Source organism: Vulpes vulpes, chromosome 1 (genome assembly GCF_048418805.1).
Source record: "Vulpes vulpes isolate BD-2025 chromosome 1, VulVul3, whole genome shotgun sequence".
NCBI lineage: Eukaryota > Metazoa > Chordata > Mammalia > Carnivora > Canidae > Vulpes > Vulpes vulpes.
The window spans coordinates 12,322,988-12,338,089 of record NC_132780.1 but is presented as its reverse complement, the minus strand read 5'-3'; the positions used below and the strand labels follow the sequence as shown (position 1 = coordinate 12,338,089).

At 50.7% G+C, this 15,102-nt stretch overlaps 1 protein-coding gene across 1 annotated transcript in view; it reads right to left on the bottom strand.

Moving 5' to 3' along the window:
- CLPTM1 (CLPTM1 regulator of GABA type A receptor forward trafficking) overlaps window positions 1-11,755 on the bottom strand; it is a 28,555-nt gene extending 16,800 nt beyond the window's left edge. The window contains exons 1-2 of the mRNA XM_026013786.2: window positions 11,626-11,755; window positions 5,055-5,167 (exon numbers count right to left, since the gene is read on the bottom strand). Coding sequence (XP_025869571.1) covers window positions 5,055-5,167; window positions 11,626-11,697 — 185 coding nt within the window. The 5' untranslated portion in view covers window positions 11,698-11,755. The remainder of the gene's footprint in view (window positions 1-5,054; window positions 5,168-11,625) is intronic.
- Window positions 11,756-15,102: the final 3,347 nt, after the last annotated feature.

Genomic DNA, 15,102 nt, shown 5'->3' with positions numbered 1-15,102 from the left:
CTTCAGTGGTTTTTACTTTCTTCTTTAGGCTTTTCTTTTTTAACTTCTTTCTTGCTTTTTAATGAACAAAAGAAAAGCCCCCAAACAAAACTGTAGCAGGTTGCTAGATGTTTCCCAAGATCCATCTTCCCCTTTTTTCTCAAAAGGAAAACTAAATTTTAGCTGGACCCCTTGGCTACCCAGAATAAAGACAATAATTCCAGCCTCGCTAGGAGTGGACACAGGGTGACGTCTTGGCCAATAAAATGTAAACACTGTGTATTGTGCTGGGCTTTGGATGTGTCCTTAAAGAGACACAGGATGCCTCCTTGATTTCTTCTTCCCTCCTAGAATGCAGATGCGATGGCTGGATCTTCAGTAGCCATCCCTAGGCCATGCAGATAAGGGGCAAAACGTAGTGACAGTGGAACAAAATGCAGGAAGGAATCTGGGTTGCAGAAGACTGTGGAATTCTGGTCTAAGTCCAGAATAGCACATGAGAAAAATAAAAAACTTCTATTATGTTAATTCAGGTCTCTCAGACACATGCTACTGTGTAATTATTAAATGAGACAAGTATTTACTAATTACAGATATGAAAAGCAACATAGCAGAGATTAAATGCTCAGCCTCTAAGCTGCAATACCTGGATCTGAAGCCCAGCTCTGACTCTCACCACCTGTGTAACCATAGGCAAGAGTCTTAACCTCTTACCCTCTCCAGGCCTGTTTTCTCAACAGTTAGAATAGGGATGATGACACTACCTACCTCATAGGGTTGTTTATAATCATCAAATGCATGGATATATATCTGTATCTAAGTGCATACACATATGTATCCATGATAAATATACATTACCTAGAATGAAGCCTGGTATACACTCAGTAAGTACTTTAGAAGTGTTAGCTATTATTAGTTTCATCACAGGAAAAAGGCAAACTCTTTGGAATGGAAAAACACTACAAGGGAATTCTAGTGTAGGTGGGCCCCAAACCACACTGCAGGGCAGGATCAGGCACAGGGACCTGTCTCTGCCTGTAGGAGCTATGGAACCCTGAGGTCTGGGGTCTCAGGGGTCATGGGCCAGCTGAGCCATCTGCTGCCTCCTCAAGATGTCCCCGACGCACATGGCTGAGGAAGGTCTGGAACTGGTAATCTCGGGGGACCCCTCCACATCCCAAGAGAGGCTCCCATTTGAGTAAATATGCCAAGGGAGAGTGCGGGAGCAAGGATGCCCATTGGCAGCTCTGCCCTAGCTCAGTGTGGCCTGCAGGAGTCCCACCCACTCTGGGCTGCTGGGTCCCTGGGTATGAAACGAGGCTGAGTTGACTAGACATATTTTAGGATTCCAGATCCCTGGTCCCCTGAATAACACCTATGTGTACCTGTACACACACAGCTCTGTAGATCCTCTCAGAGGGCACATGGCCACACCCCTCCATCCACACACCCCAGGCCAGGAAGCCCTAGCCTATGGACAGGCCTAGGGGGGACTGGCTCTCACCTGATACTTTTCTACCTCCTGCACTAATAAGCAAATAAAGGAGACATTCAATCTTCTCTCCCACCCCACCTAGGGACCCTATGTTCACGGGCTCAGAAAAATGTTAAACAGATGAAAAGACATAATGAAAACCCTCCCACCCAGTAATCATCCCATCCCGCACACCAGGTAACCACTGGTAAAATGCAAAGAGGTGTTGAGAACCAGATTCCACCCCCTCTCCTCAGAAAAAGGCCATTCTCACACCATCTATCTGAAGCTTTGGAGAGTTCACAGGCCCCTGAGAACCAACCCCAAACCCCACTTCCAGAATGCCAGATGGGATGGTTTCCAGGCACCCAGTCAGGCTGATGTTTGGTGCTGTCTGGTTCTAAGGAAGGAAATGAGCCTAAGCTGGGACTCTATGAAAAATGTCTATTTGAAGGAAGTGCCCTTATGTACTGATGTGAAAAGATTTCTAAGATATATTGTTAATGAAAAAAAAAATCAAGGTGCAGAACTGTGCAAAGTAGGCTGCTCTTATGTAAAAGTGAAGGGAAAGATAAAAATAATCTTTATCCAGAGCTGCTTGGAGCATGAGAAAAAGAAACTGATAGGTAAGAAAATTCCAAGTCTTTCCTGGACACAGTGGGGAAGGGCAGGGAAGAGTGGAACAGAGGAGTGAGGGAACAGAAGCTCCATAGGGAAGAGTCTGGGCAGAACAGCAAGGAATCTCTTTCCTACACAGCTTCTCTCCACATCCTGGGTGACACTGTTGGAGGACATCAGGCAGGTGGGCCTGTCCCACACCAAAATATGACTGCTGACTGCTTCTGGGATTGTGGGCTTTTTCCCCCCCACTTGTTTCTCTTTGTATGCTCTAAGGTTTTTTTTAACATTTAACAACAAAAGTGACCCTGGCCAACTCTGAGTGGGTGCCAGCTCCTGCTCCCCCAAGATGAAACGAACCTCGTGGCATCCTTTCGTGACCTGTGAGCTAACTGGCAGGATTCCGAACTCTGAGGTGGAAACTCAGGCACAAGAGGGATGATTGGCCAACCAAGACACACAGCTCTTCCAGTTTGGACAAGCAGGCTGTTTGGGGTTTTTCTCCAGGTTAAACAACCGTCCATGAGCATCTTTATACAATCTCCCTGAAGGCAAACTGCAGGTGTGTGCTTACAGGATGGCCACCAATCCATCACACTTCTTTGTGACTTTCTTCTTTCTACATATCTATATTCTTTGAATTTACTTTCTACAATAAGTGTGTATTACTTATAAATTTAGAAACAAAACAAGACAAACTGGAAGAGACAAGTAGTTGACCCATCGAAACCACCCTCTTCTTCCTCAGTAACAACATTCCTGATTTCAGCAGGGTGCTTAGTTTCCCAGAACAAAGAGCACATTTCCCAGGCTCCCTTGTAGCAGGCCATAGCGCGTTAGGACATACTAATAAGGGGATGACTGTTTTAAATAACTCTGCAGCATGAGGATGTGGAGAAAAAGGGACGCTCCCTCCTGTACCACAAGGGGTAGTGCAAATGGGTGCAGCCACTCTGGAAAACAGGATGGAGGTTCCTCAAAAAGTTAAAAATAGAGCCACAGCAATTGCACTGCTATGTATTTATCCAAAGAATACAAGAATAGTGATTCAAGGGGATACATACACCCCGATGTTTTAAGCAGCATTATTTACAACAGCGCAATTTTGGAAGCAGCCCAAGCATCCATCGACTGATGGGATGGATAAAGATGTGGTATATATACACAATGGAATATTACTAATCCATAAAAAAAGATGAAAGATTGGCATTTGCCATGACATGGATGGAGCTAGAATCCAATGCTAAGCGAAATAAGTCAGAGAACAAATACCATACGCTTTCACTCACATGTGGAATTTAAATAAGAAAACAAAGGAGGAAAGAAAAAAAAAAGAGATGGAGAAAGAGATAAGCCAAGAAACAGACTTCACTACGGGGAGCAAACTGCTGGTCAGCAGAGGGGAGGTGGGTGCAGGGAAGGAGGGAACAGGTGATGTGGATGAAAGAGTGCACTTGTGACAAGCACCAGGTGATGTATGAAGCATTGATTCACTACACTGTACACCTGAAACTGTTATAGATGAACTAACTGGAATTTAAATGAGACTTTAATAAACAAAAAACTCTGCCATGGAATTCCTTATAGCTGATAAAGAGAAAAAGCGCTTGCTTAAATGCATAGCCTGTCTCTTGAATATTTCGCTAAAATACATCTCTGGAAAGATAAAGAAATGTCCATTTGGCATATGGGCAAAAAAAAAGGGCCCAGAACAGTGAAGGGAACCGTCGGCAGGTCTAGGCTGGCAGGGCAGAAGTTAGCCTCCAGTATACGGCCCTGCTCCACCTGGCATCTCCCCAGGGCCTCACTTAGAGGCCAGGATTCCAGAAGGCAGGCCCTGTGCTCCCACTGCCCAGCAATGGCCATTTGAATGCACACATACAAAGATCACCACGAGCCAGGCACAAACAGACAGCCTGTATGACTCCACTTATTATGAGGTAAGTAGAGCGGTCAAGTTCATAGAGATGGAAAGTAGAACGGTGGGTGCCAAGGGCTGGGAGGAAGGCAAATGGGGCCTAAGTGGCTTAATGGACATAGAGTTTCAGTTTGGGAACATAATAAAGTTCTGGAGATGGATGGTAGTGATGGTTGCACAACTATGCACTTTAAAATAGGTTTTAAAATGGAAGATTTTATGTAATGTATATGTTATGCCTAAACTGTTTATGTGTGTCCCAGTCCCTCCCCACAATTCATATGTTGAAGTCCTAACCCTGAGTACTTCAGTGACTGTATTTGAAGATACAGCCTTTAAAGAGGTGATTAAAGCTAAATGAGGCCACTAGGGTAGGCTGGTGTTCTTATAAAAGATTAGGACACGGACACACACAGTGGGAAGACCATGTAAGGACACAGGAAGATGGCCATCTACAAGCCAAGAACAGAGGCCTCAGAAGAAACCAGACATAACTGATGCCTGGATCTCACTTGTAGACTCCAGAACTGTAAGAAAATAAATTTCTGGTTGCTTAAGCCCCCCAGTCTAAGCTACTTGTTACAGCATCCCTAGCAATTTAATAATGTACATTTTAGGGGCACTTGGCTGGCTGAGTTGGTAAAGCATGGGATTCCTTTTTTTTTTTAAGAAATTTTTTTCTTTTTTTAAAAATTTGATAGAGACAGAAAAAGGGGGAGGGAACACGCATGCATTACAAACAAGGCGAGCTGCAGGCAGAGAGAGATGCAAGCTCCCCACAGAGCAGGGAATTCAAGTGCCAGGACCTCAGGATCACAACCTGAGCTGAAGGTAGATGCTCAACCGACTGAGCCACCCAGAAGCCTAAAAAAATAAAATCTTAACACACAAAACAAAAAACCCACAACCGTATATTTTACCACCACCACAACAAAAAAAACTCTGTTGTATTGAAAAAAGATCTCTACCAATAGGGTGATGGTCATCCCCAATGACTTTTTCTTCTTTATGGTTTCCTTACTTGAATTTTTTTTCAGTGAACAAAACCCACCATTATCTGCTCACCTGAACAGCACGCCTTTGATGACCTGCCAGGCGTTGGGTGCTGGCTGGGGTGGTGGGTTCTGGGGCTGGGTCTCCGCCGGCGGGTCCCTCCCAATGCTGCCATTGCTGGTCACCTGCAGGAAAAAGAGACTAGAGTAAGGAGGGAGGGTGCCACCTGAGGTGGGGCTGTCTTAGGCACCACTCATGCCAAGGCCCAGCACAGGGCTAAGGACAAAGCCCTGTCCAATATTTGGAGAACAGATGAATAAAATCACCCAGGAAGGGTGGTGGACCTTATTCCTTCAAGTGAAAAACACTCCCCCAAAACCTACTCTGTGCTAGTGATACAGAGGTGACCAAGACAGCCCTGTGCTACCCCCCTTGGGACCACAGTCCAGTGGGGGGAGCCAAACAGTTCCCAGACAGGGATGATCCAGAATGGACAGGGCGGGGATGTATGATCCCATAGGGGACATCTGGTCCAGCCTGGAGGTCAGAAAGGGCTCCCTGGAGGAAGGAACCACTGGCACTGAGGCCTACAATATAATAAGGGGACAATGCAGAGGAGGCAGTAAGAGAAGCAGGAAGTACAGAAAGGAAGGGGAGAGACAGTATGATGGTGAGCACTGTCCAGATTGCTCCCTGAAGCCAGGGCCCAGGATGCAAGGTGGCTCCTAAGGACAATGCACAGGGTGACCAGTACCAGATTCTGTAAGGCTTGGGTTGGTCTGAAAGGTCCTTCCCTGGGCATACAGCTCCTAAGGCCTCCTCTGTGGCCAGCCCTGTGCAGGGCCTGTCCCTCCAGGGGCTCCTAATCCAGCAGGAGACAGACACAGAAAAACACAGCCAGAGCGTGAGCCACAACAGAGGAACGCAGCACACGCTGCCATGTGAGGCCCTAACTATGAACAATTCCATTTAGCAGCCGGGCAAGTGGAGGCTCGGTGGGGGCTAACCTACATCTGGGTGACTCAGGGGGGTGGGCAGGTCAGGGAGGTCAGGCAGGGCTTCCCAGAAGAACCTTCACTCAGAAACAGATGCTCAGCAGCAGGGCAGCTCATGATGTCAGGAAGGGCCTGAGATGGGGAAGTTCTTCCCACCCTCTCCTTGCACCTGCTGGTTCCTGGATCCTCTCCTCTTCCTCCTCCCAGTTCTGTCCCCTCATCACTCAGCCTTCAAGAGGCAGGACCAGGACTTCATGGTCACCATTGGGCAGAAGCACTGCCCAGCACAGAGCAGGGGCTCAGGAAACACCTGTGAAATCAACATGTGCTCCCTGAAGGGCTTGCCCCCAGCACCCAGGGCCCCCAAACTCACTCCCCTCCAGGGCCCAGGCCCTGCCCCAGCCACAGCCCCAAGCCCACCCCTCTCTGGCATTTGTCATCTCCTATCCCCTTCACCAGCAAGAGCTTGTCCCTGTATCCTCCACTGTGCAAGATGCCACCATGGTAAAAAAGGGGGGGGGGGTTCAAAAAGGAGGGGGGGTTCTGGGGTTCTGCAGTTCCTGGCTGTGAGATCTTAGACGCGTCACTTCTTCTCTCTGGCCCAGAGGCCAAGTCGTGAAAATACCAGTATGTTATAGACAGAAAATATTCCCTTTGTGTGTTGAAAAATATATACTTCCTGAGTACCTACTGTACACCGGGGCCTGTGCTAGGCAGTGGCCAGAGAGCTCTGGGCCCTGCCTTCCTGGAGCTCAGGGTCTAGAGGGAAACACACCGATGGAACAGTCAACGGCATCATTCAAACTGGTAAGTGGGAAAAGTGGCTGTGGAGGAAAGAAGCAGGGGCCAATGATGGCTACTGGGTTGGGGACAGGGAGCCACTCTGGATTAGGCAGTCAGAGGCCTGCCTGAGGAGCTATTTTTGACATTTGGGTGAAGGGCACGCCGGGGGCGGGACAGGTTCAGGGAAAGGGTTGGCAGGCAAGGTTGGAGACAGGCACAGGGCCCCCTTATTCAGGGCTGGCTTTGCTCCCGGGAGCACTGGGGGCCAAGTGAGGGTTTCCAGCAGCTCTGAGCTGATTCTGAGTCAAAAAACAGAAGCTGAGGCCAGGCCGAGATTTGCACCCATGTCTGGTTGACCCCTGGGTCCGTTCTCCAACCTGCACTGGTGGACAATCTGGATGGAAACCCTCCCACAGAAACGTTAATGGAAACTGCAGTAAGAAGCCACTTCACTCAGCTGGCCACAATCAAAATGAGTTGCCAACAAGTGTTGGCGAGGGTGTGCAGAAGCTTGACCGGTTGTATACAAATGATGGGGAAATGGAGCCACGGCTTTGAAAAACACAGCAGGGAATTAAAAAGTGAAATGTTTGGGGCTCCTGGAGTGATTCAGTTGTTGAGTGCCTGCTTTTGGCTGAGGTCATGATCTCAGGGTTTCTAGGATGGAGCCGCAAGTCAGGCTCCCTGCTCAGTAGGGAGTCTGCTTGTCTCTCTCTCTCTCTCTCTCTCTCTCTCTCTGCCCTTCCCCTCACTTGTACTCTGTTTCTCTCTCAAATAAATAAAAAAATCTTTTAAAAAATTTTTAAATAAAATAAGTAAAAATAAAAAGTGAAAAATGTGCACCTGCCATACAAACCAGCAGCCCCACTCTTAGTTCTCTACCCAAGAAAAAGAACATATGGACACACGAAAGCTTATGAGCAAATGTTCACAGGGGCATTATTTGTAATAACCAGAAACAACCCAAATGCCCCTGGATGAATGAATGTGGTGTATCTACACAGTGGAATGCCACCCAGTAATAAGGAGCCCTGCTGGGGGCAAAGGGGCTGCAAAAGGGAACTGGAATGTTCTAAGGGAATGGTGACCAGATGGTGGTGATAGCTGTACTTTGCAAATGCACGAAAAGTCCCTGAAGTCCATACTGACGACAGCGAATGTTGTATTATCTATCATACTTCAAAAAAAAAGGTAACTATCCCATGGCTCCCACTTCCCTTGGAATAAAGGCGAAATCTTCATGTTGGCTTCCAAGTCTGTGCCTGATCTGATCCCCCGACCCCTGCCTCTCTACCCTCACCCCTCTCCCCTCATTCACTTGGTTCAGCCACAAGGCCCCCTCACTGTTCCTTCATATTGTTGGGCACCTGTTGCCTCAGGGCCTTTGCACTTGCCATTCCCTTTATCTGAGAGGCTTCCCTGCCCCACCACCTTAAACCTGTATTCCTCCCTCCCTCATCTCCTTCAAGTCTTCATTCAAATGTCACCTCCTCAGGGGCCCCTGGGTGGTGCATCGGTTAAGTGACTGACTCTTGGTTTTGGCTCAGATTATAATCTCAAGGTTGTGGGATTGAGCCCCACATCAGGCTCTGTGCTGAGTACAGGGTGTGCTAGTTTTTCTCTTCCTCTCTCTGCCTCACCCCACTCTAGCTCCCTCCAATCAATCAATCAATCAATCAATCTTAAAAAAGGGATCCCTGGGTGGCGCAGCGGTTTGGCGCCTGCCTTTGGCCCAGGGCGCGATCCTGGAGACCCGGGATCAAATCCCACGTCGGGCTCCCGGTGCATGGAGCCTGCTTCTCCCTCTGCCTGTGTCTCTGCCTCTCTCTCTATCTCTCTGTGACTATCATAAATAAATAAAAATTTAAAAAAAATTTTTTAAAAAAATCAATCTTAAAAAAAAAAAAGTCGGAGTGTCTTGGTGACTCAGTTGGTTAAGTGTCTGCTTTCATCTCAGGTCATCATCACAGGGTCTTGGGACTGAGTCCCGCATCAGGCTCCCTGCTCCACAGGGAGCCTGCTTTCCCCTCTCCCTCTGCCTGCTGCTCCCCCTACTTGTGCTTTCTCTGTCAGATAAGTAACCAAAATCTTAAAAAAACAAATAAAAGTCACCTCCTCAGAGAGGCCTTCCCAGACTACCCTTGTTTAAACTTTAACCCTCTTACCCACCTCTCACTTCCGATCCCCTTCCCAGACTTTACTGTCCATGGCACTTATCACTATCTGACCTGCTACATATATTTATCTTATTAACGGTTGTCCTGTCCATTCTTCTATCCTCATCCACCAGCACTTAAATAGAACATGAGCTCCAAGAGTGCCGGGACTCTGTTCTGTTCACAGCCGTAGCCCCCAGCATTAGCCTGGGGCCTCGCATGGAGTGGGGACTCAGTATACATCAGCTGAAGGAATGAAGAGCAGGGTTGTAGGCCCTGTGTCTGAGCCTCTGGCTGGAGAAGCAGGATGGTAGGAGCATGAGACTGCTGAGGGTCCACCCACTCTGTGCTAGGCCCCCACAGGCCTGGGTCGGTGGCGGGGAGATGCCGGGTATGGTGGCTATGGATATAGTAGTGACTAAGACACAGTTCTTCCTCTGGAACCCACATGTCCAATCTCACACACAATCTACAGAACCACTGGCTGAGGGGCCCAGAAACAGCTGAGACTATGAGGCTGGGCTGGGAGTGTGAAGATTGGCTTTCCAGGGTATCCTCACTGACTGCCTTGATCCACTGTGGGAATTCCATCCCAGACCAGCCTCTGCCTCAAAATCTGTTCATTCCACAAACACTGGGCACCTGCTCTGTGCCTGATCCCAAGCTGGGCAGTGTAGGGGACAGTGTTGATCAAGACAGTCCTGGTTCTGCCCTCCAAGGGCTCCCAGGGCAGGGGAAGAGACAGGCAGACAGTAGAACCCAGAGTGGCCATGGCTGGGACAAGAGAGCCCAGGAGGCCAAGGGAACCCTGACCTAGTCTGAGAGGGTCAGAGAGGGCTTCCTAGGGGAGGGAACATCTGAGATGTACAGAGCTAGTAAGGATCAACCAGGTATAGAAGGGAGGAGTGTGTGCAAAGGCAGTGAGGAAAGAGCAAGGCGCACTGCTGGAAATAAAGGAGCTTCACAGTGCTGGACACTCCTCTCATCCAGCGGTTCTCAAGCAAGGGTGATTTTGCTCTCCCCCTACCCCAAGGGACACTTAGCAACGTTTGGGACATTTTTCATTGCCACAACTGTAAAGGAGTATGTGTGCTACTGACATCTAGTGTGTAGAGGCCAGGGGTGCTGCTAAACATCCTACAATGCATGGAACAGCCCTCCACGACCAAGACTTAACCAATCCAAAATGTCAATAATGCTGAGGCTGAGAAATCTTTGTCTAGTCGCAAGAAAATTCAGATCACTCAAGGTCTTGATCTACTAAAGAATTTGTACTTTACCCTGAAGGCAAAGGAGTAAATCTTGAAATATTTTAAGCAGAGATGGGACTAGAGAAAATCGGGGGTCCTGGAAGCCTGGCAATCGGGGCAACCTGAACCCTAGTCTCTCTGATCCATCCCCCCCCCACCCAGTAATCGACAGAAACTCAGGAAAGAAAAGACCTTCCTTCGGCAAGACTGGGAAACGCCTGATGGCAAGGACTGAGTCTTCACTCTAGAGCTAATTCAACAAGTATCTCCTGATGTCGCCCCCAGGCCAGGCCCTGGTTACAGATCCTGAACCAGGCATGCTGGGCTCTATCACACAGATCAAATTCTGGTGTCCTCCCCAGGTGATATTATTTGCCCCTCCTCTGGGCACCTTCAGTCGCTGACACAGACTTATGTCACCATCCTAGTCACTGAAGACTATAATTCTCTACGTGTCAATCTTCTCTTCCACTCCACTGATGGCAGGGACATGGCTGGAACCATCTTTGTGACCCATCACGTGGCTGGCCATCCTGTGGAACCCCTCCACTTACCACTGGAGAAATGAAAGCCCAAACAAGACAAGGAACTTGCCCAAGGTCACACAGAAAGTCAGCTTCATCCTTCCCTCTTAACCTGCACTCTTCTCCCCTGTGCTGCCTCCCACATGTCAGTGACATCCCAGTGGGTGGGTCGACAGCACCTCGCTGTCACTCCATCCATTCCCTAAAAGCCTGAAGGATGGATGCCTCAACTATTATGTTCTGCAGCTTTGGTTTAGTTGAGGCAGCAGTGCATCAGAAGTCACTGGCACCTGGACCAAATCCCCCGATGGATTAGTTTGTGCTGAAAGCACACCCACCGCAGTTCTGACCACCCTGGCTCGGCAATGTCTGGGAACTTCTACATGGAATAGATCCCAAACCGAACCTGGGTGACCTTCTGCAAGCACTTCAGGCTCATTCTTCCTGGGATTCCCGTCTGTAAAGTGGGTCTGTCGGCCTCCACAGCCCGGACCCTCACCCACGATGATTACCTGACTTCCCCAGAGCTAAAAAACTCCCAGTGAATCCACTGTTGCCCGCATCCCGGGCACTGCAAGGGAGACCCTAAACGCCAGTCCACTTTAGGAACGGTCTTGGAGCCTGGGATCGCAGAGTCGAGAAGCAGGGCGCTTGGGTGTTAAGTCTGCACCCCTCCGCGCCACTATCTCCTGGCTCGAGCAGAGCCTGGTGACCGCCCAGCGCGAGCGTGCAGGGGACCCGGCGTGCAACAGGGCCCCCGCTCCCCGCACTGTCCGGCCTCCAGGACTGCCCGGCCCCGCCTGGGCCCGGTACTCAAGGTCCCTCTGGGTAAGGAGCCCCCAGTGCACGGGTTTCCGCGAAAAGGGGCAGGACACGCCCCGTGGGAGGCCCCCCGGGTGGGGAAGAACCCCTCAGGCCCCTCTCGGCCTCCGTACCTGACCGGAGCCGCCTCCCCCGGCCGCAACCACGGCGCTGCCGGCCCCGTCCGCCTCCTGCGCCGCCGCCATCTTCCCGCTCCGGGTCCCCGCCCCCGCCGCCAGCCCCGCCCCGTCCCCGACGGCGCCAGTGCGTTCGCGCGAGATTTCACATTTCGCCCGACTCGCCAGCGACCGTATCCGGCCAGAGAGCTTAAGCCACGCCTCTCGGGAAGAGTCGCTTCCGGCTATGAAAGAACCAGTCGGGCCACCATACTCCGCCTCGTCTCTGCTGCGCGTTTGTGTTCACCTAAGAGACCTTCTCTGTGTTTTGAGCCCAGAGTTTGTCGTAAGCGTATGAGTTTCCCACAGGCTCCATTCCTTTGGCTTTCTCGAGCAAACCCGTCTCTGCCATTTATGTGAGCCTCGTAGGCCATACTGGCGGCTTCGCCGATTCTTCGAGTCCTTTCGGTTTTCGTGTTTCTTGAGCTTCCCCGGCCACCGTAACGCCGGACGTTCAGCTCGTAGCGCGCCCCTGCTGCGTAACAGAAACCTCCCCGGCCGCGGTACCGAGACTCGGGGGGCGGGCTTCCGGCCGAGGCCCTCGCCTTCAGACGCGTCTTCTAGAGCAACCCTTTCCTCCAAGTCCCCTTGGAATTTTTCTGAGCGTTCGGTTCTCGCAGCCGCCACTCCTTCGAACTGGACCCCGCCAGCCCCTCCTCAAGCCTTCAGACCACGTCGCGTAGCCCGCACGCGCGTTCCGGAGTGGTCTTTGCTTCCTCGCAAATGTCGCACGTCTGGACTCGGCTTCGGGGGCTCTGAGCGCTCATACTTTCTCTTAGCTATCTTTGTGCAGTCCCGAGCCCGGACGCGTGTGGAGAGACCCCTGGCCTGGGGAGGGTGGGATGGAGGACCAGAAAAGAAGCCTGTCAGCGGCCGTGAAGCCTCCTCTGTGAGTTGAGTGGAGGTGTGACCGGGGTTTCAACCTGGTTGTGCTACTGACCTTTTAAATGATCCCGGACAAGTGACCTATCTCTTGGGGCCTCAGTTTTTTCCTCTTTTATAAACGAAGCATTTCCCTCTGGCTTGTGCCCTGCCGGATTTTTTGGAAGGACCGAGTGAGATGGATCACGAATGTGAAGCACCTACCCGCCCACCCCCACTTCACTCCTCGGAAGAGATCTGTATCTTTGCACTGTTGTTGTGGACCTTGCAGATTACCTAAAAGGGAGAACAGGCTTTGCCTTGGGATTCATTGTTTCTCGTTTTACTATCTACTTCCTCCGCTCTCCTCTTGGTTCCAGCTCAATAGTAGTATCCTCTCCTCCTGAAAACCCTTCTGGGCCCGCACCGCCTCCCGGGCTTCCCAGTTCCCTGGGCTCCCCAACTCCACCCCGGCCCACTTTATATCATCACTGTCAGGGGCGGGTGTGGTATGTTTTGCTCTGGGCGCGGAAGCCCAGGGCTTTCACGCTCACTGCCCTGCCCTCCAGCACTGCCCCAGGGGATGGTTGCTAAGTGAACCGTGAAACTCTGAATGCGGAAGGTTGATGACACCTCTGAGGACCAGCACAGGGCAAGAAGGAACCTTAGAGAAAGTGTTGCCCAGTCCACTTCACTCACAAATAAGAATAGGAAAAACAAGTCAAATTGTATGTCCAGGGAGTGCCTGAGTGGCTCAGTGGGTTAAACATCTGCCTCTGCCTTCAGCTCAGGTCATGATCCCAGGGATTTGGGATTGAGCCCCTGGTTGGGGAGCCTGCTTCCCCCTCGCCCCCCCCCACACACACACACACTTATGCTCTCTCTCTCTCAAAATTTTGAGGGCAGCCCGGGTGGCTCAGCGGTTTGGTGCCTGCCTTCAGCCCAGGGCATGATCCTGGAGACCCAGGATCGAGTCCCACATTGGGCTCCATGTACGGAGCCTGCTTCCCCCTCTGCCTGTGTCTCTGCCTCTCTCTCGTCTCTCATGAATAAATAAATAAGATCTTTTTTAAAAAAAAAATTTTTTTTTGAAATTGTAGGCCCAGTTTTTAAGTCTAGGGAAAAAATGAACATAATGACTGAAGTCCACCAGACAAGAGGCATATTGAAATTTGCAGGCCTCTTTTTTTTTTTTTTTAATTTTTTTTTTTATTTATTTATGATAGGCACACAGTGAGAGAGAGAGAGAGAGAGAGGCAGAGACATAGGCAGAGGGAGAAGCAGGCTCCATGTACCGGGAGCCTGATGTGGGATTCGATCCCGAGTCTCCAGGATCGCGCCCTGGGCCAAAGGCAGGCGCCAAACCGCTGCGCCACCCAGGGATCCCTTGCAGGCCTCTTTTTAAAAAGTATGAAATTACATACTCAAGCTTAAACAGAAGACTGCAGAAAGTCCAGGCAGGTGAGGGGCTTTATTTATTTTTTTAAGATTTTACTTATTTATTCATGAGAGACACAGAGACAGAGGCAGCTCCTTGCAGGGAGCATGACGTGGGACTCAATCCTGGGTCCCCAGGATCAGGCCCTGGGCTAAAGGCGGAGCTAACCACTGAGCCACAGGGGCTGCCCCAGGTGAGGGGCTTTAAAATGTAATCTCCAGCTTCACTGTAATCCCATCTCTGCTTTCAACACTAGATGTAAAATGCCCCGGTGTGCCCTCCTCTCCCATAAACTGCAGAGTTCTGATCTGTTGGAGCATGAAAGTCTCTGCTAGACTATGACCTTAGGACTCCTGCAAAACACTCCCCCATATCTGTTGAGTGACTAAATAAATTCTTTGATTTGTGCTGCTAGTTGAATCACAGCCCAGAGCCTCTCTGCCCTCCACTAGGGGACGCCCAACACCAACCAGAGGCTGTGATTGCAGGCTCTAAGGGAGAAAAGGACTGGAGCCCTAAACTTTTGGGTCCCGAGGTAAAAGGCTTGAGGTCTAGACTCCTGAGTCTGAGGGAAAAGAAGTCTGGGGTCCCAGACTCCTGAGGTCTGGGGGAAGAGGAGTCTAGGGGTCTGAATGCTGGGGTCTTAGAGGCAGTGGGACTGCGGTGGAGGCCTGAGAAAGGGAGGAGGAATCTGGGAAGGGCACCAGGATTGGTTGGAAGCAGAACTGGCCTGGGCAGTGGTTTGGTTTGGCTTGAGTCCGTGGGAAACAAGTGGACAGAGCAGGGATTGTTCCTCTGGGGTCCCCCCTCCTCATCACCCCCTGGGTTTGGCAGCCTCAGCTCTTCCCAGGCTCCGGAGACTTGGGGGCATTTCCCACAACCTCCCCCAAGGTCTCTGTTTTCTACTAGACTCACAGCTCCCCATCCTCAAGACCTGGGAAAGCTGCCCCAAGAACGCTGAGAGGCTGGCTGGAAGTTAATGCCAAGCAGATTAGGAGAAACACAGGCCCTGCATCCTCAGGGGCCAACAGCCCCACCCCTAGGACTTGGGGGTCCAGACCACCCTCTGCTCCCTCAGGACCCAGAAGTCCAGGTCCCCGGCCATCTACCCAGGGACCCCAGCACTGTCCTCTCTG